Genomic DNA, 23459 nt, shown 5'->3' with positions numbered 1-23459 from the left:
GGCTAATTGATAAGGGTAAAACGGGAATTGAGTTGATAAGAAGCGACGCCTTCTGCTTATTCGATCTTCTTCTTCATTTCGGAAGAAAAGAAACACGAGAAGACAATGAAGCTTCTTCTGTTAGCTGTTTGTGTAATCGGTTAGTTCTTTTCTATATTTTTACCTAATTTGACTAGTTTGATGATTTCAAAACTTGAAGACCTAGAGATTACTATTTAATTTCAAATTCTATTCGTTGTGAGTTTAAATGTTAAATATTTGGATTCAGGAACTGCCACGAGTTACGAAATCGTTCCAAGAGCCACTGGACTTCGATCAAAAGGAGATGTTCGACGGTGGGTTTTTAAAAAAAGTGAACATATCAAATGATGTTTCAAGTTGTTAATTTCAGATCCCCACTCTCGTCAATTTCTTCTTTCGCTCCTCTTGCCAAATCCCTTCGTCCCGCCTCCACAGGAGTCCGTCGTGCTCCAGCAGTCGTCACGATCCCAACTCGTCGAGCATATCGTCCAGCTAATCCACCAAAACGAGTTCCAATGACTCTTCCACTTCTTCCACCACTTCAACCACTTCCACTTCCTCAATTCATTCCAGTCCCAGTTCCAGTTCTATCTCCACAAGATCTTCCAACACTTCCTACTTTGGCTCCACATACTTTCCCAACATTCACTCCAATTCCTGGAATGCCAACTATGCCTGGATTGACAATGCCTCCAAGTTTCCAACGTCTTCTTGGAATTACGACGACAACGATGAAACCAGCTGAAAAATCAATGGAAAATGAGGAATCCGAGTCTGAATCAAGATCAGAGTCCAGAGCTTACAGGTAATTCATTTTAACATCAGTTAAAATTTAACCTGATTTCATTTTTCAGTGCCCCAACGTACAATAAAGACCTGAATACAGTCAGATCGAGACTTTCGAAGTTCGTGAGAGGAAGTGAAAAGAAGGCATCAAAGGCCGAGGATAATGCCGATTGGATTATTCCTTTCCATTGATTCTCATTCTTCAAAAATTAATAATTACTAATAATTTAATAATAAAACGTGATCTTCCGTTTATCGTTCTGATAAAAATCTGATACAAGATAGAAAATTAAAAATTAAATAAACAGTTCTTAATTTCATTCTTATCGATAGCTTCTTCAATTTCCACAACTATCCATTCGAACAAATGTGAGTAGACAAAAAATCAAGCCACCTAGGGGACTCGAACCCCTGACCTTAAGATTAAAAGTCTCACGCTCTACCAACTGAGCTAAGGAGGCCAGCGAGCGAAGGGGGTTGAAGGGTATACAAATTCGGGAGGTATTGAGAGTAGAGTAACGAGACAACGAGAGAACGAGTTTGCAGATGGCAACGAACAACAACAGTTTCCATGTGAAAGGAAAGGAAGAAGTACAATTCGATCGAAAAAATGTGGTTGTGGCATGTGATGTGGTTAATGGAAAGGTAAATAATTCAAAATATTTCAAAATAATTAGATAAAATCAATGCCACGTGGATTTTCAAAAAAATTGAGAAGTTTTCCTAAATCTGGTCAAGGATCTTAGTTTTTCTAATTGAAGGATTTCTCTAAAAATTTCAGATCACATATGTGGATGTGAGCAGTCAATTGATGGGAGTGTTGTTCGCCGGCGATGAAATTCTGAATGTCAACGGAGAAGCGGTTGGAAATCTGATCTCCGCCACTCCTGTTCTATATAAAATTGAATTTCAGAACATCAAGACAACAGCTGATTTCATTCGTGCAATCAGTGCAAAACTTCCAGGAAAAGTTTCAATTGAATTCATGAGAGATGATCATTGCCTTGTCAGTGAAAAAGTATTGACACCTCGTCGTCCCAATACTCAAATGGTTGAATTAACTTTGACTTATCGTGGAGGAGCGGCAACTGGAATCATCATTCATAGAGTTCGTTTAACCTTAAAGAAAGTCCTTTTCATTTTTATTTCAGATGGCATTTGATCCAAAAACTGTAACCATCGCAATGGTCCAATCCGCTTCGAATGCATGTCATTATGTGAAAGATGGAGATATTTTAGTCAAAGTCAATGACATTTACGTTTTGGATCGTGATGCTGCAAGAAAAGTGAGATATTTGAACCCCGAGTGAAGACTTCTTCAATTCTTAATTATAGCTTTTCTATGCAAGTGTCAACAACACTAAAACCGTCCGTTTGACATTGGAAAGATCCACAACAACTGATCCATTGGGGCCAGCTCCTCCACCTCCAGATGGTGTTCCAACTACTGCTATCCCTGGAGGCGTCAAAAAGACAGGAAGTTCAATGATGCTTCCTCCACCCAAACCACCCCAGGGAAAAGCGAATAAACAATTCGATGTGGTCAGCTTCTTAACACTTTTTTCTTATCACTTTCATTTTCATCCAAAAACATGTTTTTGTTTGCAGCTGCTTCCTCCTGACGTTCTTGAGATTATGAAAGCGAACAAGGATTTTTACAAAAAGATGTGCAAGAATCCTCCGTGTATCATCAAAACAGCCAATCCAGCTCCTCCAATTCCAGCAACATTGCCTTCTGATCCTGCTCCAGAAGTCCGTATTCCATATATCCAATCCCCAAAACCACTGAAGATGACTCCGAAACGTGTTGGATCTTGATGGATTGAAAGAGAAAGTGTTCGAGAAAAAAATAAACAAAAAATTGCTGTCTGATATTTGTTCTGTTGTGGTTGGTGTGTTCGTTCCCTAACCTATATTCACAAATATTTACAATTCTCCAATTTAATGCCAACGCAATGCAAGAAGAGAGAGTTTGATATAAATGATAGGTTCAAAGAAAGATTCCTTCCGCCACTCAACGTCTCACATCATCTTTCTCTTTTTTGCTCCTAGTCGTTTCCTTTCTCAAAAGAGTTGCAAATGTTCCATTCGGGGACCCAGTACACTCTTCGTCTCTTCCTCTTCTTCACTCTTTTCACTCGATTTCTCGGCGTCTCTCTCTCGGTGCAAGGACAGAAAACGACCAACGGCCGGTGCTGCTTGGTACCGACTCTGTGTGTCTGGTTGTCCGTCTCCGTGTCCGTCCGCCGCTCTCACTCGACCAAAATATGACTGAGAAGAGGGAGAAAAAAGGCGAATGGATGATGATGGTCGTTTCTGGACGGCTCTCCCTTCTCTCTTTTCACTTTATGGGATCTAGGTCAATTCAACCTTTTCAAATCTGATGGACTCCCTCATTAGTTCCACATCGTCATTATGCATTTCAAATATCCATTATGGTCATTTTCATTAGATTCCGTCAAATCTTTCCTTTTTCTGCTTAGATGAGACTGTCAGGTGAAACGTTTTCTAGATCATGTGAGGGGGTTTTTCAAAAACTGAGTATTATGAAATTGATCCATGAACTAGTTATGAAACCAAAAGAAAACTAATTTACATAAACATCTTTGTTTACATAGCCTCATTTTCTGGAACACCTCATTCCATCATGACTCACACTTGTCTAAATCTCTCTCCCTCTCTCTCTCTCGTCTATTCCCTTTTTGCCTCTATCTAAATCCAACTGAACTGTATTCGTTTGACCCATTGTCTGATACTCTGCATCTCCCTCTTTTCAATAATGTTTCGCCCCTACTCTGAACTATTTGTCCGAATGGGAAACTCGTCAAATATGACATTCTCAACTAGTGTTAACTCAAAGAAAACTATCTGGCTATCAGTTTATCAACACTCTTTCTTCTTCTTCTTCAACTTATCCTTGGCCTTTTTTCATCTCAAACCGAATGAATCAAACGGCTGTTCTCTTTTCTTCTTCTTCTCTCAATATCATGTACACTTTCATCAGATTCGTTAGAAGAAGAGAACTAGTAAATAACTGACAAACAAATCAATAAGTGTACAGATGACAATCTTGTGACCTCTTGTTTCTTTTCTCGAATATCATTTGCTCTCTCTTCAAAAATTGTTTTCTGAACTCTTATCAGTTTGAAATATTCGGAGTCAAAGTATAATTCTTGTTTTTAAAAGTTCCAATGACCTCACTACTTCCTACCAACTGTTCCTCCGCCTGAATCCTCAGAATTCATGATTCCAGAACTTTGTCTTTTGTCCCTTTCCAGATCGATCAGTCGTATGATTCGTATCATGTTGCCCAATGAACAAAACAAAAGTGTGATGCTCTCTGAAATCAGCTGACCCCCCTTCCACAGTTGTTTATTTGTCACTCCTCTTTCTATTCCCTCCTCATTCCCATCTTTCCTTATTTCCTCTTTTCATTATTTTTTTTACAGAATGATTGACTTTGATTATTCAACTTCTTTTCAGAATGCCAGCCTTCACGCCGTTAGCGGCAACGAACGAGAAGAATCGGCCGCTCGACGCCATCTGGTCGAACGAAGAAGACGACGAAGAGCAAGAAACTGTCGTCGAAAAGCGGGGAATCGTTGCGAAACTGTTTAATGTGAGTTGACCCAAGTTATGAATTCATCTCCAAATTGCCTCCAATTTCAGAGTAGCAACGCTCAACATGCCAAATTGCTCGTTTTGGCTGTTCTGGCTCTTGTCCACTTCTACTATCTCAATGACTTCCTTGTCAAGTTCGCTGCAGTCGATGAGATGTCTCAAGATGCCAGATATATCAAAGCATCCGGACCAAACTATGCCATGGACATGGCTTCTGTCAGATACACATTCCAAGGATTCATTGATGTAAGTTCATTTGAACCTGCTCTCCGAATCTTATAAATTATATTTCAGTACAAAAAGAATCTGTGGATGACTGTCGGTGCAATGTGTGCATCTCTTGCCACCACTGCTTCTCTTCTCACCATTTACAGTGGTCCACGTGACGCCTTCAATCGTGCCGCAATGATTGTGATCCGTGTATTCGATTTATGTGCTTTCCTCTTCATTTCCTTCCTTCTTTTTGCTCGAATCTCGTCAGCGGTCGTCATCAATCATACAACTCAACACTCTCTTCGTGCTGCTTCTCGTATTTCTTCGAATATCGTCAATGATTTGGCAAATACTCTCTCGTGTACCGTCGAGCCACGAGATGAGCTTCCGATTTGTAGCCGTCAGATTATTGATTCAATCTTCCCAGTCAAACTCATCGAATATCTCATCATTTTGTGCCTTCTCACCGGAGCATACATCGGATTGGGTAAGTCACGTCTTCAATTTAATCTAGTTCTAATCTCGTTTCATTTTCAGCCTACTTGATCGAGTGGTGCATCCGTCACTTCTTCCCACCAACCCACGAGAAACTCACTCCAATCAGTGCAATCTCTCGTAATTTGGTTGCTTCTTCTCGTTGCTCATCAGATAATTCTGTTCTGATCGCTGCCTAATCATCTTTTTTTTCCTCATATTTTATACTTTTTCTCTTTTTCTAGTTCCTTCTCTTCGTTCTTTCCTCTCCTCCCATGAAACCAGTCATTTTCCTAAATTCCCTATTCAATTTGTAGATTCTTTCTCTCCTTTTTCCCTATCTCTATCCTGTTTTAATTCCAAGAAAGTGCTTTTTCCGTAAGGTAATATAAGTTCCAAACTACCTCCGCTCAACTCTTTTTTGGCAAGTACCTTACGGAATCGGCCTTGTGACTCTCAGAGATCTTCCTTCTTTTCCAAATTCGTTTTGTTTCTTTTTACCTCTTCTCCCTGATTTCTTTTTTTTTTCTTCAACTTGGCTTCTGAAGCTGTCTTCGTTCTCTCCCTGTCATCTACCTGTTTACATGTCGATTTACGAGTTATCACACTCTAATTTCGCTCTCACACAAGCAAAAAATTTAATTTTTCGAATTTTAAAACACGGAAAAATATGTATTTATATGTTTTACTTCTTGATTTTCTTCTGGAAATAAATTGTAATTTCAGGATACCAACCTGTGATCCACCAGATCTATTCAAAACTCAAAGGCAATCGCCAAATCACCATTGTATACCCATCTTCCAGTACATTGACATGGTCCTACTGAGTAACTTTGACCAGTTGTGGACGATAGATTAACTGTAAATTGAAAACATAAATATTCCTATCTGAAATCTGAAAGTATATATTAATATTATTTCCTAGCTCGTTGGTGTGCATATTTTTAGGGGAACTGTCGTTGACGGTGAGGGAAAGTAATGATAATTTGTGCCAAGTTATCAAACTGAAAAAATCAATAAAAAGGGTTTGGAAGCTATTGATACTAATGAGGCAAGAGTTGGTGACGTATGACTTCGTAATCAAGAAAAAGGGTGATGATGATCACATAATCGTTTACAAAATGACAGTATTCTTTATCGCCTGAAGTACAACTATTTTTATATGAAATGTATGCAATGAATGATTTATTGCAAAACATGAGAATAAAATCATTTTACAAATGACAAATAATTCGGGAAATCTGATCAGCGACCCATTGGGAGTTGGACTCGGTTGCAGTGAAATACCAATCCTTGCTTTCAGCCAAGTCACCCAAATAGTTTGCTTGTGAACCAATAGAGACAACGATGGAACGAAAACCATAATCATTTTGAAGTTGTTGAAGATATGATGTGGCACTTCCATCGAATACTGCTTGATCACTGAATTAAAGAAAATGACATTCAGTTCCGTGTAAAAACAGAACTCACTCAACACCGACAGTAATCAGAACATTGGTTGTGGAGTTTCCTGGATCTCTTTCTTCGAGAATGTACTCGTAGGCTCTGAGAATGATTAGACAATAGTTAAAACCAGACTTATCAAAAATCGGGCCGGCCCGGGCCGAGATTTTTCTTGAGTTTGGCCCGGCGGGCCGGGCCGGGCCGGGCCGGGCCAAAATTTTTCCTGATTTCAAAAAATGGGAACCCGTTTTTACCAAATTTTATTTGAAATTTTTCGAAAAAATAGAGTAAAAATGCTTAAATTATCATACATATTCACATTTTTCCTAAAATTTCCAAAAAAAAAATCAAAAACTCAACATGTTTCAAAAGAGCCTGGCCGGGCCGGGCCGGGCCAAAATTTTTCCTGATTTCGGCCCGGCCCGGCCCGGCCCGTGACAAGTCTGGTTAAAACCTATTGATCAAATACCTCACCTTTCAATTTTCGCATCAGTGAGAACCATCACTTCACTGTACAATTGATCAATGTTGATGTCAAGAATTTCAGTGCTTCTATAATAATGAAACAGATTTCAACAACAAATTGAAACGGTCTTACGTAGCATCTGGATAATGAAGAATATAATTTTCATAAACTCCAGAATCCGGGTAAGGGACGTTGATAGCTTGTGTTGTTCCATCTTCAAATTTATAATTTGTCGAATTGTACAAATACTTCTTGATGAAATTGATCACTCCTTGGGTTTGTGGAAGTTTTGTCATTTCGTAGGCGAGTGCAATTTTTCCGTGAAATGGTTTGGAGCATGGTGGAAAATTAACTAAAAATGAACTGATAAATTAGTCTGAAAATGAATTGGAAATCTGAAATAAGAGTTGCGCGCGTTTTTTGTTGGCTGGCTTGGTGGTTTGGAATAGGTTGAATACAAATACAGTTATCAGTTAGTGTCCTCAACTTGGGTTGGTTGTTTTATAGTGCTCTAGTTAGGAAATGGTTTTTTGATTGGAGACGGAAAGTTGAGAGACTGTCGGACAAAGTTTACGATTTTAAGAGGGAGAGACGATGACGAGAACTAAAAAAAGTGGCGTAAGAGGGTTTGCAGAGATCAATTATGATGACTACAAATATCAGAATCATTTTCAGAATCGAACCATTTTGAAGAGGAAGGAGTTTCACAGATCAAGAGTTTAAGTTTGTTTATCTTTTGTAAGATCGTTGTGTACAAACTGTAGAAATTAGAAAACACTATTTCGTTTTTATTGATGTCGAAATAAGTGTTATAACGCAACTGGAAACAACAAATACTTGCATAGACATGATTCATCTGTGAACTAAAAATCAGCAAGAAGTTCTGAAAAACTTTCAGAACTATCTATTTCTCTTCACACTTGAAACCCCTTTTTACACGCGGTCTAGTCTTGATTGAGTTAAAAAACTAAGAAACGAGAACGTATGAAATTTTCGCGTGACCTATCTTTGTGGCATGTTATGGATTTAATGTAAACCAGGGCAACTCCGCCCCCGCCCCCACAAGGATATCGACCACACCAACTCAAAACAGTTCTTAGTTTCCAAAGCTTTCAAGAATCCTTCTTCCTCTGCTCACCCTTCTTACCGATTGGAGATGGATGTCTCAATGCCGCAATCACAACAGAAGCACTCGAAAAGCATGCGAAAGTTAGTTGTTTGGAAAGGAGATATTGAAGAATACAAAGAAATATTTGACATGATTAATCAACAAAAAGAGGTTAGTTTTATGAACCATAAGAAACCACACTAACCATCCAAGTTGCAGAAGCGAAAAGTAGAAGTCGTTCCCTACGAAAACCTGGACGAGCTGGGCTCTGATTGGAGTGAATACACATTTTTCTGTGGGGATTTCACTTCCGATCTGTTTCACACTCTAACAAATGCTCAAGATTCGGATGCCAGTGTACTTATTGTGGGACCAGCCATTTTAAAGCATAAACTACAGACCGCACAGGTACAGTTATTTCTACAAAATATTTTTCGAAAGCCACGAATTACAGGATTTCATGTTATTGCGTGCGTGTCGGCCTCTCTATTGTGAATTAATGAAAAACGTGACAATGAAGTTGTCAACGGAAGTATTGAACAAAAGAGAGCTTGTAGATATGGTTCATTTTATGGGTGGGAGCGTCCGAAAAGATGTGAGTTAGACGAATCATAAGGTTGTTATTCTGTAATTTCTGATTTCCAGACCGTGCAACGAACGAATGTTTTTATCGCGGCAAAGGTGGAAGGGAAAGTTCAGGTAAGCAATATGACCCAATCATTTTTCACATGAAATGATTTGTTTCAGTCGATGACACTGGTTGGAGTCCCGACATTGCGGGCTGATTGGATAACAGAGTGCTGGAAGAACCGGGACGATCCCTACTTTGACGTTTTTGAACAGGATTTCGTGAGTTTAGATATTGCCATGTCTTAAATGAAATCATCCTTTTAAGATTGATAAGCATAGTCTCGGAGTTTTCGAAGGTCTCCGCCTATACTTCCATGGTTTCAAAAAGGATGAGATCGACGATATGAAGATTAATTTCAACAATACAAAGGGAACACTCGTTGATGATCCGTCAAAAGCTACTCACGTAGTCTATAATACAATAAATGACGACATCGAGCCATTACCGGTTGCTTCAAATCGAGTACACGTTACTCAGGAGGTGAACACATTTTTCACTGACGAAAAATTCATTAATTGTTTCAGTGGTTCTGGGTAAGCCTGCATCGAGGTTGCTGTGCGTTGGAAGACAATTTTGCACTTCCAACTGGAAGTCTTCTCCGAAAATCACTTGACTACAGGGATATCAATAGTCCACTCGGAATATCTTCTCGTTCGAACAATTCGAGATCTTTGTCATCGATGCGAGACTGCAGTGGAGAGGGACCGTCTTCGAACATGACGCCTGATTACGTATACTCAAACGATGATGAAGAAAACATATGCAAGTCACCACGTCAGCCCTCAAAACGACTACGAGTGTGCATGGAAATGGTGGAAACAGAGAAGAACTATGTGGATCTGTTGAAGCTTGTTGTCAAGGTTAGTAAAACATAAATTCAAATAAGTCCTAGAAGACAAGTTTTTCAGTTCAAACAGGCACTGGAAACGGAGATTTCGCAGAATGAGTTCATGAGAAGAACAGACGTTGCGATGATCTTTGGAAGGTTTGACCCGATTCTTGAGCTCCACGAGAAAATTTGCGAGAGGCTGACTACGGTTTTAAATGAGGCAAACAATCTTCTCTCTGCTGCAAATGGGAGTAAAAACGATGATAGAAACCTCGACTTTTCTCAAGTTTGGATTGATGCGAAAGAAGAAATGAAGAGAGCATATCCACAATATCTGAACTCTTTCGATAACATCAGAGGATTGTTCGATAAACACGACAAGGAGAACTCGAAGTTTCACACTTTTTGTAAAGCGAAAGAAAGCAGTCCCGACTTCCACCGATTGAAACTGGCTGATTTAATGATCAAACCAGTTCAACGTCTGCCGAGTGTTGTTCTTCTCCTCAATGAGATGGCAAAGAAATCCGATTCGAAGCTGAAGAGTACAGCTGAGCTGGCATCGAAGGCCATTGATGAGGTCCTCAAGTAAGATATTATTAGCTCTAAACTCTAATCTATTCTTTCAATTCCTTAAGGACCGCAAACAAAATTCTTGAAAAGAACGACAACCTTATCTGCCACTTCAGCAAGTTCACAGACATTGAGAGTATTCCGGTGAGATAATTTGAACTCAATTTCGAAATAATATTTTCAATTTCAGCCGATCCTGGTTGCCGCCAACAGAATGTTCATTCGTGAGCTTGTTGTTTCGCCAATTGCCAGCACATCGTCACGACTGAGTCAATTTCCTAAAATGAAGCTCTTTTTGTTTCATGATGTGCTAGTTGTAAGTTGATTCCAGAGTATAATTGAAAGTTTTACCAACTATTTTTCCAGATCACCAAAGTTCGAAGTGAGAAGAATGCAATGCAGAGGTTCGCTAGACATGCATCTTTTGTCAGTCTTCAAGCAAAAAAAAGAAGACCGTATAAATATATTGATCATATACAACTGACTACAATGCGCAGTGCATTTCGGATTCGAGCATCGGACGATGTTTCCAAATTCCTCGAAGCACGAAGTCATGTTCACGGTACAAAACCAGAAGGTTTTAGGTTTTTAATATACTTTGTATTTTCAGACATATTCGTGTGGTGTTTGATCCATCGTGATGAGCAGGGAGGTGATACTGAAACAGTATTCGAATCGACGGATAGCAAAGAAGTTCGAGATTTTCTCGACGACATTCATTTGAAAATTATGATCAATTGCGGAAGAGACTTCTTCCTTCCTGATCTATTCGAAGTCAATGATCTTAATGATGCCCAGGTGGCTGATTTGACAAATCGATTTTTCAGAAGGTATGTCACTTATTTCAGAAAGTATGTCAATTTATTTATATTTTTGCAGACTTTGTGGATCAAAAGTTCAGAATGGACACGGCAGTCAAATGAGCATTACGGTAAGTGAAAAAACTTCTCGAAATATGAGAAGTCTCAAGATTTAATTAAGTTATTCAATATGTGTGTATTATAGGAATTGTCGCACAACGAGACGGTGATGGGACCACCAAAACTACAGAGCCGAATGAGAAGAGCTCTCAGTAACGCTCAGATAACAATAACCAGCACTCTTGGATTTGGCAGAAATCGGAATAATTTTACACGAATCAGTAAGCTTAAAAATAATTTTATTCAATTGAATTTAAAAATTTCAGACGAAAATGCATCTTTCATGACTTCACCTCGAGTTTCTTGTGATCCAGCTGCTTTGGCCAAGGTGACATCTATCGGAATGCCTGGAGAAAACAGTGCTTCAACTCCAAAACGTGGACACCGGTATGTTTTATTATATAAATATATGTTCTCATCAGTTATTTCAGCGCTCCACTCACTTCGGCTACATTCAATCGAACTGGAGCTCATGGAAGAAGCAGACAGACATACGTATTATCTCACTCGGAGCAGGAACCGCCTCGCTCATGAATTTCATCTCATCTCGACCCATAGTTTTAATCACTGGTTATTCGCTTTTTATAATAGAAAATTCTATACAACAAGGTCATTGATTGAATGAAAGATTTTTCGTGGTATTCTCCCGTTTAGTTTCTTTTTCAGCTTCTTCCACACTCCTAACCCGTTCGTGAGCTCGTATAAAACTTTGAATTATAAATTTACATTCATATAAAGCGTGGGATCAAGGGGAAAATGATGGAGATCAAAATGCTAGTGAGATAAAACAATAAAGGAGACCGGAATTATAATTTGAACTTTTTCGGCGGTGGAGCACGGGGTGTGGACGTGGTGGACACCGGAGTGGGGATCGAAAGTTGCGATGATGGCTGTGGACTTCCTGAAAATAGAAGAAAGTCCTGATTGAATTACAGTTAGATGTACTCACCATTGCTCTCCTTACTCTCATCTAATCCATATTCATACATCAGAATGGCTCTGATAATTTTCAACTGGTTATAATCGACGACATCACCGATTACTTCTTTCCATGGAGCGAGTCTGATCACATCTGAAAACCAAATAAAATATTTATTTCTTGGTGAGAAAGATCTTACTGGAACCCAAATGAACTCTTGCAGCATTCAGACAAATCGCAATGTTCTTTCTGCTGACATTCACTTTATCCAAATAGATAGGAAGACCCTTTTCAACAGCGATCACTAGATAATTGATTACAGTACCTTCACTGATTGCACGAGCAACAGCAACTTCTTTCTGAAATGGGCATTCTAGAAAAACCTATTATGAATTCAATTTTATCTGTGCATGAGAAGTCCGCGCCGCACTCACGCGGCGGCCACGCCCATTTCTTGCAGCAGTGTTCAAAAATTGAACGCAGCGTTGAAATCGGGGTGGGCGTGGCCGCCGCGCGAGTGCGGCGCGGACTTCTCATGCACAGATAAAAATGAATTCATAATAGATTTCGAAGAAACAAACCGGATCATTTTTTGTTATCAAATGATGAAGGTAGACTCTTCGAATCGAATCGGATAACTCTTTCTCCATGATTGCACTGATATGAGGCGGAATCTTAAAATTGTTTCTTATGGTTGACTATCTCTAAAATTTCAGTGTATACCGTATCATTTGCATTCACGTTCATCGAGATTCCAGTTTCTTTCGCAAAGTTAACAACACAATCCACAAATCGTTTACCATATTTTGATTTTTGGGCGGCTGACATCCCATCAATCACATCTAGTTTAGTAGTTCTGAAAACGATTTATCCGTGAATGGAGTCAGAAAATTAAAGCGTACGAGCTAGGTCTGAGATTGGCGAAACCATCGAGAACTGTGTTTGAAACGATTTGGAATGGAGCCATTTCGTACATACTCGCCATCTCGACACGTAAATCGTCTAAACGAGTTCTCAATTGACGAATCTGAAAATACTCCGACCAGTTTCAAACCCGTATTAATTTGATTCAACCTTTTCTGGAAGTCCATCCTCATTCTCTTGCTTCAGATTTTTCAATTGTTCGATCTCGTGAGCTGACTTGTATTCTCGTTTCTTGGACGCTCCAAGAATTCTGCAATTTTTAAGATTATTGATAATCTAAAATATTGAAAATCTAACTTCTTTTCATCGGTTGGCACTTGTGTCGACGATTGTCCTCTAGAAGATCCAACAGCTGACTTCGGCGCATTCTTCTCTTTCTTTCCTTGCAGCAAAACGGGAGTCGCATCTAATTTCAACTCTTTTCCATTCATAAGCCATCTTTCAGCAATATCAGTAAGAACAACACAACTTCCAAATTTCATTTGAATTGGTCTCACTTCTCCAAGATATCCAGCTAATCGAAGTGCTGATCCAAGCGCTCTCCACCACTTATCCGTCAGATTCTTTCCGATTCCGAACAATTGCTTTTGATTCATTGTCTTCATTCTCCACTCTTCTTTGCTCTGAAAACCAGAATTATTTCTTCTGAATGTTATTAATACAAACCAATCCTCTCAAGAATTCAATTGGTTTCCCTATTCCTGTTTTTCCATTATACATTTCACTGATAACTTGGAATAACCATTTGGATTCTGTTGCCACGTCGATCGTGCTTGAAGACACATCCTGATTTCCATTGAGCATTTCAGTACACCTGTCGCAACAATCTGCTTGTGGCGTCGCTGGTTTCGCAAATGTTGGATCAAAATGTTTCAGAAGTTGACTGTAAATGATGAATTCAAGTAGAGTTGACCGCACATTATCTTACTATCTTCTGCAACCAACAGTCGTAAGAACCAGTTCTAGTTGTCTTAACATAAGTGTCAAGTTCTCGATTACTTCATCTTTCAGTTGAGAATTTCGAAGTTTGAATCTGAACATTTTATTAGTTTGGAGTAATTCTACATCATTAACATTTACTTTATAGTATTCAGATCTTTGGGAGCCCAGAAAACACGGCATACACTAGGAGCTCCGTCACGACCGGCTCTTCCAATCTCTTGGTAGTATGACTCAATATCTTTCGGGCATCCATAATGAATAACATTCCGTACATCTGGCTTATCAATTCCCATTCCAAACGCAACTGTTGCAACGATCGTAGTGATCTAGAGACATGTCGGAATTATGTGAATTAATTTAATGGATACCTTGTCCCTCATGAACTCCGTATGTGCTCTCTCCCTTTGATTCTTTGTGAGTCCAGCATGATAATGAGCTGAGCGAACACCTATGCCTTAATATTAAAAGTTGAGAAATAACTGTGAAAATAAACGAAACAGACTTCTAAGAACACTATTCACATCATCAACCATTTGTTTCGTCTGACAATAAATGATAGTTGGTCCACCAAAATGTCGTCCTTTGACGTCATCCGTCTGCAGAAATTCGCCCATATCCGTAGCCAAGTCTTTGGAAGAATGAACGGAGATGTAAAGATTCTTTCTGTCGAATGACGTCGTTGTGATCTGAGGTCTTCTCAATTTCAAGTTTTCAATCACGTCATCTCGAACTCGAACGGTAGCCGTAGCTGTCAAAGCGATCAAAGGAACATTGCACAAATCCGATCTATTTCTGATGGCTGCCAGATGTCGATACGAGTTTCGGAAATCATGACCCCACTGGGAAACGCAATGCGCTTCGTCGATTGCCAAAAGAGATAAGTCTGAAAATTCCAAGATTTTCGAATTCACTCTGAATAGAAAAACCAACGTTCTCGACACGAAGATAATAATTCCAGACCTCTCGCACTCGTAACCATTTCGGGAGACATGTAAATAAATCTGGAAATGCGAATGCTTCAGGATTGAACAATGACTAGAAATGCCAACCTGATACGATGCATATTATTCGTAACTCTGTCCCATTCCTTGTGATTCGAATCTCCATCCAACTTCACTGCATCAATTCCTTTCGCCACAAGAGTGGTTACTTGATCATTCATCAATGAAATCAATGGAGAAACAACGACAGTCATAGTATTCAGAAGCAATGACGGCAACTGATAGCACACACTCTTACCGTATCCAGTTGACATGAGAACGAATTGATCTTTTCCAGCAAGAACATTTCGAACAACATTCCATTGCTTATCTCTGAATCCTTTGTGCCCATAGAACTCATTCAGAGCTTTCAGAGCTTCTGGAGGTGGCGATGTCATAGTTGACCATTTTGTTCTCGTTTCTTTGTCGATTTTTACAATATTTCCGTCAGTAAAGAACTCTCCTTCATCCAAAAAATGATTCTTTCGTTTGATATTCGTTTTCTTATCAAGAACAGAATCGACAAATTCAATGTCATCCAATGATTCATTGAGTATTTCTTCCGATATCTTCGAAGTTTCACCATCTATTCCCTCATTCCAGCTGTTCTCATCTTCCTTTACAATTGAACGTGCTCGTAAAGAATACTGTCTCGCAGGTCGCTGGCTTGCTTGTGTTTCGTCGTCCACGGGGACGAATTCGCTGTCGTTTCCTGCATCAGAACCATCAGAAGATGATTCTGATTCAATTGTTTCTTGAAAACTTCTTTTCGTTTTCGAAGAATTCTTGATTATTGGAGTTGGAGCTTGACTCGGAACGAAGTCATCAAATGAGTCATAATCTTAAAGAAAAACTACAATAGACAATAAGGAAATTTGAATAAAACCTTCATCAGCAACAGGTTTACTTGTGGCGGCATTGTCGAATGAATCATCTGAATCTGAAGACGTATCTTTGAACGTTGTGCTTTCAAAATAGAAAACAATATCAATTACCAATTTCAGGTTCAGTTGCCTCTAGCTCTTCATTATCTTCTGGCCCAGTTTTCTCTAATTCTTCATTGTCTTCTGGTTCAGTTTCCGGGAGTTCGTCTTGTTCGTTATCAGAGCAAGGACGAGTTGGGGGTAATTCCTCGTCGTCACTCATCTGAACGATATATTTTTTAATCTGAAGTACTACTAAGCAAATAGGGAAACATCGAAGTGGACGGAGATCTGACATGATTGAGCTAATTGGTTTGTAATTTATTTGTTTTAATATTTGGAAAACTGAAACAGTTGCAACAACAACAAGGCAAAAAGAATCAAAACGAAGAAAAAAACAATGTAAGAACTAACAGTTAACAATAAAAAAAATACCCATCAACAACAAAAAACAAATTAATTTCAAAAACAATAAAACAAAACAATAAAAATGAATAAGGAATTATTTGATTCTCCGCTATTCTTCCTCATTTTCCTGAGCTTTCCTCTTTTCAGCAGCTCGCCGCTTCATTGCTCGATATGGTTTCATCTCATCGAGTTTCCTCTTTCGCACCTCAGTCTTCTTCTTATTCTTCTTTCTCTTCAATTCAGCCGCGTCATCTGGTGCAGTTACAGCTAATTCACGAATCTTTCTCTTTCGGTCCACAATCTTCTCAGATGCATTCTTTTGGCACGAGGCAACCCGATGACTATAATCATCCTCTCCGATCTTCTTTTTCACAAGTCCGCACACTTCTTGCGTCAATTTTGATAACTCTTCGTCACCTAAATAAGAATTGTTGTAGAGTGTTGGCTGATCTCAAACCTACCATGAATTTTTAATTCTCTTACGAAAAGTGGCATAAATGAGTCGAGAACTATGGTACACCGTTCAGAATCTCCTGTCACGAACAACGCTGCGATAAGTTTGAAACAATTGATTCTCTGAAATAAGAACATTTATTAACTGATACTGTGAATAATCTCACTTTGAGAGTTTGTTTGACGTGATGCTTGATTTCATAACGACAAGCAGCTGCAATGAATCCAATCAAAATACGATATTCCTCCAAATCGATGTTTTTCGCTAAGCAAACAATGTTTTTGGATGCTTGCTCTCCAATAGCTGTGGTCATTTTCTCATGTCTCAGATGTCTAGTCATCCAGAAGCAAACATCCTTAGACAGATCTTTAGGAACCTCGGACGACTCCAGATGAGAGAGAATTTGTCCGATGAGAGTTGAAGCAGCCAACATGACTTCGATGGATTCTTCACACTTGGATAGTTCCTCCATTGATCGAATAAAGCTGATAGCATCGAACTTCGTCATTGCGGATTTTCCTACATTTGAGATGATTCGAGTGACTCCATGCAAAATGACAGTGATGGTGGCTTCGCTGAAATAAGTCTCGACAGTGAACCATTAGCTCAGAGCCATTTTCACCTGTTATTCTCGAAAACATCATCATCGAATATAACCTCTTTAACCTGATCCATGATAGATTGCAACCTTGAAAGCATCGTTTCTTTTTCGACATAACTCAATTGAACAGCAACTTGAATTCCAACGGCTCTCGCATTCTCCTGGAAATTAAAGACAAATTATACGAATCAAACGTTTTTCTTTAACATACATCTACCGCTTTCAGCCATTGACAGATGACTTCAAAAGTCTCTTGTCTTTGAGAAACGCCCACAGATTCAAACAGATGTCTCAATGCTAATCCGATATGATTTGCAACTTTGGGCGACTCTTCGTTCATCATTGCAGCTCCCATTTTCACTACACACAACATGTGAACCGGCGCAAGAGATTTCTGAAAAAAAAAATTGATTGTTTAAAAAGGAAGAGTGAATCTTACCGCAACAAGGTTTTTGAATAATCCTTCAAGCATTTCAGCTGCACTTTGCCTTCCTGATTCGTACTCATATTCCAATTGATCCAAAAAGAATTCAATATGTTTCTCCACACTTTTTTCAGTATCTGATGCTCCTCCAATGTACTCCAAAAGTGTTTCTCGACATTGTTCTCGGATGTTAACCAACGGAGATCTGATTGAAACTTCAGAAAGATTGTCCATGATTTCTCCCAATCTCTCGTGTCGAACTCCTCGTTTTACCAATGACTTAATCAACGAAAACATAGTTGCTTGCTTGTGTTGATCGATAACATCCGCTTCCGCATATGCCAATAAAAGCGTCAGTTTATCGTTATCCAGGAAATCACTTCCGGTGGTTGTAATTAAATTCGTGAAACCTTTGTAAATCAATTGGTTGAGAAGAATGATTGCTGGTTTGTTTCCAGCTTGTCCAATCGACGAATAGTCACTTAATAGTACGAAAAGTGTGTCAGATACTCTTTGTGAGTTGGCAGCGATAGCTGGTAGTTGCATCTTGATCATTGATCCTAGTGCACGCATTGAACATGAGATCAATTTTTCATACTTGAAATCAAAGCAGTCTAGAATCAGTTTGACAAACGGATTAAGACGGGAAACCATGGAATCATCCGACAAATCAAACTTCTTCTCTTTCAAAAGTGATGAGAATAGTAAAACGAAGAACTCAGCGAAGACGTGATCACGACTTCTGATAACAACCTTCGTCATTGCGCCGATTCTCTGAGGAGCAGCAGGCAGGATGAGGCAACTTTCTGGGCGACGACCTTTGTCTTTTGCATCTTTTTGTCCATTCTTCGTCTCCACTTCCATAAGTTTCTTAACATCAGAAGTTAACGATTTGTAAATGTAGCTGAGTAATTGAGAATGATCCAATGACTCGTTATCTTTCAGTCCTCCTGCGAATTTAGAAAGAAGCTCCGAAACTTTTTGCATTGCTTTAGCTGATGGATGTTCATTAACAACATCTCTAAATGGTGTCAGTACCATTTGAATTCCAGCCGGTGACACGATTCTACCAAGATGTAACATCATTTCTGGAGCACGATTCCCTTTGGCTTCTGGACATTCAGCTTTCACAGCTCCATTATCCTTGTCCTCTGCTGCGAATTGATCTTTGATACACATTTTTACGATGACGTTGATCGCAGAATCGAGTTCTCCTCCTTTTGTAGAATCTTTCATTGCCACAATGAGAGTATGAACGGAAAAGATTGCCACGTGAACCTAGAATATGAATGTTCTTATAACTTAACTGTTTCTTTGCTATACCTGGAATCCTTTCACCATTGTCAACGAGATTTCTGTAATGACCGATGCGAGATACTTTGGTCCCAAGCATTTAACGATCTGAACCAATGTCTTTCTTGCTGTTTCACGGACATCGTATGAACGGGTCATCATGAGGTTACACAACTTCAGGATGACTCTGAAAGAGGAGTGGTTCAATTAGAGCGCAAATACCACAACAATACCCATGAAGATGTTGTCCTGTTACCGCATCCGGGAGCTTCTGTAGAAGTTTTACGATTGCTAAAGCGATTGGCGAACGTTGAATATCGAGATGAAGAGCAGTTGCATGTGTTTCAGCACTTGTTGCGTTTTTTTGAACTGCTTGTGCCTAAAAAATGGAGGATCGGTAACATTTCCTTGCTTTGAAAAATACCTGTGAATCCAAACTTTTCGATAGTCGAGGAAGAATAACTCGACTGATTCTCTGAAGAATTGTCTGCTTTTCACTCTTTACAACTTCTTCTCCATCTTCTGCTTCTTGTGTGACCTCATATGTTTCTCCCTCTTCTAATGAAACATCAAAATGGAATGCCTCAATAACAGCAACAACAATACGAACAAGAGCTTTATCAGTGAATTCGTTATCTTTTGCAGCGGTAGCTTTCTCAACTCTGCTCAACCATCCTTCCAGGTAAGAACAATATTTGCCCCATGGCGCTTTGGACATGATCAATTTCAAAAGTCCAAGAGATTCGTCGGAAATAGCATTGAATTTAGCAGAGTAGTTGACGAGATATGGATGGATCATTGGGATGAGATACTTGTTCATTGCATTGAATGAGATATTCTTTTCACCACTCGACACTTGTTCTACTAATTTTCGAATAGCTCTCTGTCTTCTGTACAATTGGATATGATTCATGTTTGTCAAAAAGTCAAGCTCCTCGTCTTCATTCGAGAACTCATCCAACTCTGCCAAATGTTGACTCTCTTTGAATCCTTTTGCCATTACTCCCAAAGTGTTCAGTGCCTCTTCACGAACCGCCTAGAAAAATAAGATACTGTACATAATTTGGTGATTTCTCAAACTCACATCTACATCATGTTTCATGAATGCAATGACTGTAGGATTCAGATAACTATCGAGGAACAGTCGTTTCTCAGCAACTGATAATGTTCGTCCGGCATATTGAATCATCGTCCTGACATTGTTTCCAGCAGTCATTCGCAAAGACAAATCGGACGTCTGTATATATAAAAGTTTTTGTAAATTTTAAAAATCGTATAAATTACCGTCGAAATTAGATGGAAATGTGAGCTCAAGATCATGGCAAGAATGACATGATTAGTAGCTGTGTCTCCGTTCCAGATCTTCGTTAACGCAGAATACGCTTCGTAGCGTCTCTCAAAGTGTGGCTCATCAACTTTTGTTTTATCCCATGCATCAAGTTCGCATAAAAGATGAAGGATATTTCGCGTTTCCTCGTCTAAATTCTTCGACGCTACAAATCCTTCAACCATCAAAACCAAAGCATCTCTTAATGTTCTTCCTTCCATTCTGGCGAATAGTCTTGGAAATTTGCTGAAATAATTCAAAAAATCATCAATAATACAACTAATGAAATTACCAAAAATATGATTCAGGATCTTTGAGGAGTGGTGCAATTCGAGCCAATGACTTCATCATATTGACAAGAGTCTCTTCATTGCACTTCTTCCTTTCGATACACAGTAGTAGTGGCGTTGCCAAACGGTTTGCCACGTCATCAGAATCTGAGACATAGTCCGAGAATCTTTCAAGCAAAGTGATACTTTCTGAGGCAGGCCTTTTCGTTTCGGCCACTTCTTTCTCGATTTGATTCGTCAAGAATTCAAGAACGATTCTAGTTTTACGAGTGAGGAGGGAAGTTCCGAAATTGATCTCTGAAAATCAGTCAATTTAATTCTGCATTCTGGATTTGTTGGAACGTACTCTTCTTGGTTTCGACGTGCTCACATTCAACGAGATGAGATATTTGAACCATTGGTTCATCTGCGAGTTCCGACAATTTTAGAATTCCGTTTCGAATAGTTTTGAGCATCAATTCAAAGCAACCGGGCCACAGTAATGGAGCAAGAAGAAGCTGAAAAATAAATAAATAGAAACTTATGAATTCGCTTTTCACGTACATCCAATGTATCACACTTCAGTATCTTGTCTTTTTGCTCTTGAATTTTCCAGTTGATGTTAATAGTGAGAGTTTGGTAAAGAGATGGAATCCGACAGATTGAAGCCAGAAGCTTGACGACGGCAAAGGGTGCTACTGGAATGTTACCTTCTGATCTGAAAATTACGATTTCCAGAACACGAAATTTTTTTTTGACTTCTATACCTTCGAATCACACTAACGAGTGGAATCTCTTCAACATAATGTAGGAAAATTGTGTTCTTGATAACCGTGATCTCCTCTTTTGAAAACTCACGATCCGGGAACGCATTGAACATCTGTTAACTCAGAATATTATCCTTGAAAATTGAAAATGTTAATATACCTCAGCGAGTCTCTCACAAACATTCATTCTCAAGTTCTTCACAGCGTCAGAATTTATATTATCAGCCTTCTTTGCATATTTGCACACGATTCCACAAGTGAGAATAACTTGTAAAATCATCTTCTGCTCATTGCTTGTCATTGATCTCGCAATCTTTTTCAACATTTCGGAAACTCCATGAAGTACGCTGCAATTTATAATATGATAATAAATTCGTTTATTGTGCAAGTGAGTCTATTCTAGTTGTGTCTAGAGAATAATACACGTTGCTTCTATATCCATGTATCTATTTTCTTCTTCAAAATTTCATTTATAAAAGATGCGTCGCCAATTCAAGGCATTTCTTTTCTCTTGGAGTCTGGAGGCGCGAGAAATAGATTGGAAGACACTTCCAAACAAACAATCTTATTCAGTGTAGACACTATTCATTTTTTCTTCCCAATACTCAAAAATCTGGAAATCGGAACAACATAAAATAGAAACACAGCTGTGGATAACCTTGAAAAAGTTAATTTTTGTCAACGGTTCTAATTCTAACATCCTCAATTATTCTCTATTTTTACCCCAAATTTCTGAATTCTACTCTTTACTAATTCTATTCAAATCTGAATGCACTTTCCATTTTCCCCAAAATCAGCGTGAGAAGAAGAGGATGAAACGTTTCACACGTCTTCCTCTTCTTGTTCAATATGCAACTCATCGAGCAGTCACTTGATACGAACAAGTGCATCTCTTGACATCTTATTGCCCGTTTTTTGCCCTCTTTTCCTCAATCAGACTGGGATTCATTCGGATATAATGCACTTTTGGGTGTGAAGAATACCCCATTCACACTTCTCCTCCCTCGTTCTTCCCGCCGGCTGGTAATAGTTATTCCTTCCGTTCCTCATATCCAAAACATATAATTATATGAACATCTTTATTCTAGGTGAATGATCTACAGTATTCAATTACTAATGAGATTTTCCTCATTTCGAAGAAACAATTTCTCCTCTAACTTTCTTTTTTCTTTATTTCTGTCCACCAATCTATCACTCTTTCTCGGTTCTCCTCCCATCAGAAATCTATGTAATGCCACCTTCAACGTAACATACATCCTGCCCGCTTGATTGACAAAAAACTCTCTTGACGAGAAGACGAGACCACGAGATGGGAGCAAAAGTAGAAGATGGATTCGGTTGAGATGAATGACAAACAACAAAACATATATTTCATGTTACTAGCACCTTCACCAAGGTGATTCAATGCTTTCCATTGTTTTCGACACTTCCGTTGACTTCTAACCCAGATTCTGCTGACCGCTGAAGAGAGCATCGTATCCAATTTCATAGTGCTAGAAGACTTGAAAGAGAAGAAAAGAAAACCGAAAGTAGTGAGTAGTAATACCGAAAAGTGAGACAAGGTTGGTCCCAGTGCGACAAGAAAACGAAAGATTTCATTTCTTTTCACATCATAAAATAACCATGATCGCATGTCTCGGTATCCATCGTTTTGCATCTGCTAGTTTCAAGACGTAAAAAACATATGAACTTGCTTGTTATATTTTTAGTACTCAGAGAGATAAAGTTTGTGTTTGAAGAAATCTCAAAGTAAAGTATATAAACTTTTCCTATTCGACTTTTGTGAGAAGTCTTCGCTGATGGTAGGACCATCAGGAACTATTAGAAGACGGGCTTCCTAATGTTTCTTTGTGAATTTCAAAATGAAAAGCTATTTGAGTTGTAATCGCCGCACTGAACTCTTGTTCTTCCTCATACTCTTCTTCTTAATGCGAGACGTGTTACATTCCTGCTCTCTCGTAGCTTTTCCGAAGTGATGATAGCTGCCGTGTGTTTCCTACTATCGTTGATTCTTTCACTCCACCCAAGTGTCACAACTGTTCCTTCTTCATTTCTTTCGTTGTTTCACCGTCGCCGCCCTCTTCTCGGGGAATGACTGACCAACTACCTATGATGAACCGGTCATTGTCTCCAGTTCGCATAAATA

The 23459-nt window shown here is 39.0% G+C and overlaps 7 protein-coding genes across 7 annotated transcripts; 4 read left to right on the top strand and 3 right to left on the bottom strand.

The window, feature by feature from the left end:
* Positions 1-105: 105 nt before the first annotated feature.
* GCK72_006285 (uncharacterized protein) lies at positions 106-999 on the top strand (the record flags this gene model as incomplete). The annotated part of the gene is made up of 4 exons (XM_003113823.2): positions 106-139; positions 269-335; positions 392-826; positions 876-999. 4 exons carry the CDS (start codon positions 106-108, stop codon positions 997-999), a joined length of 660 nt encoding a protein of 219 aa, XP_003113871.2.
* Positions 1000-1353: 354 nt separating this feature from the next.
* GCK72_006284 (uncharacterized protein) lies at positions 1354-2625 on the top strand (the record flags this gene model as incomplete). The annotated part of the gene is made up of 5 exons (XM_053725555.1): positions 1354-1452; positions 1589-1915; positions 1959-2093; positions 2143-2349; positions 2416-2625. The coding sequence occupies 5 exons, from the start codon at positions 1354-1356 to the stop codon at positions 2623-2625; spliced, it is 978 nt and encodes a 325-aa protein (XP_053589749.1).
* Positions 2626-4291: 1666 nt separating this feature from the next.
* Positions 4292-5315, top strand: GCK72_006283 (uncharacterized protein; the record flags this gene model as incomplete). The annotated part of the gene is made up of 4 exons (XM_003113436.2): positions 4292-4426; positions 4477-4674; positions 4723-5128; positions 5179-5315. 4 exons carry the CDS (start codon positions 4292-4294, stop codon positions 5313-5315), a joined length of 876 nt encoding a protein of 291 aa, XP_003113484.1.
* A 1014-nt stretch (positions 5316-6329) lies between these two features.
* Positions 6330-7320, bottom strand: GCK72_006282 (uncharacterized protein; the record flags this gene model as incomplete). Its single annotated transcript, XM_003113764.2, has 4 exons — positions 6330-6537; positions 6586-6660; positions 7033-7110; positions 7157-7320. The coding sequence occupies 4 exons, from the start codon at positions 7318-7320 to the stop codon at positions 6330-6332; spliced, it is 525 nt and encodes a 174-aa protein (XP_003113812.2).
* An 860-nt stretch (positions 7321-8180) lies between these two features.
* On the top strand, positions 8181-11616 carry GCK72_006281 (uncharacterized protein; the record flags this gene model as incomplete). Its single annotated transcript, XM_053725554.1, has 16 exons — positions 8181-8303; positions 8352-8540; positions 8587-8727; positions 8778-8831; positions 8880-8981; positions 9028-9243; positions 9288-9623; positions 9672-10177; positions 10228-10306; positions 10353-10478; positions 10529-10724; positions 10773-10992; positions 11042-11093; positions 11168-11303; positions 11349-11469; positions 11514-11616. The coding sequence occupies 16 exons, from the start codon at positions 8181-8183 to the stop codon at positions 11614-11616; spliced, it is 2700 nt and encodes an 899-aa protein (XP_053589748.1).
* A 272-nt stretch (positions 11617-11888) lies between these two features.
* Positions 11889-15993, bottom strand: GCK72_006280 (uncharacterized protein; the record flags this gene model as incomplete). Its single annotated transcript, XM_053725553.1, has 17 exons — positions 11889-11983; positions 12032-12154; positions 12201-12360; positions 12583-12675; positions 12725-12857; positions 12904-13028; positions 13076-13175; positions 13223-13548; positions 13592-13808; positions 13854-13958; positions 14006-14193; positions 14236-14321; positions 14370-14750; positions 14798-14868; positions 14917-15688; positions 15734-15787; positions 15843-15993. The coding sequence occupies 17 exons, from the start codon at positions 15991-15993 to the stop codon at positions 11889-11891; spliced, it is 3180 nt and encodes a 1059-aa protein (XP_053589747.1).
* A 294-nt stretch (positions 15994-16287) lies between these two features.
* GCK72_006279 (uncharacterized protein) lies at positions 16288-21638 on the bottom strand (the record flags this gene model as incomplete). Its single annotated transcript, XM_003113352.2, has 16 exons — positions 16288-16595; positions 16640-16754; positions 16799-17207; positions 17255-17394; positions 17445-17627; positions 17673-18935; positions 18981-19137; positions 19184-19329; positions 19375-19986; positions 20035-20187; positions 20235-20523; positions 20570-20864; positions 20914-21064; positions 21111-21264; positions 21314-21426; positions 21474-21638. 16 exons carry the CDS (start codon positions 21636-21638, stop codon positions 16288-16290), a joined length of 4653 nt encoding a protein of 1550 aa, XP_003113400.2.
* Positions 21639-23459: the final 1821 nt, after the last annotated feature.

The sequence above is a fragment of the Caenorhabditis remanei genome, chromosome II (assembly GCF_010183535.1).
Source record: "Caenorhabditis remanei strain PX506 chromosome II, whole genome shotgun sequence".
Lineage (NCBI taxonomy): Eukaryota > Metazoa > Nematoda > Chromadorea > Rhabditida > Rhabditidae > Caenorhabditis > Caenorhabditis remanei.
This window is presented reverse-complemented; position numbering and strand designations above follow the sequence as displayed.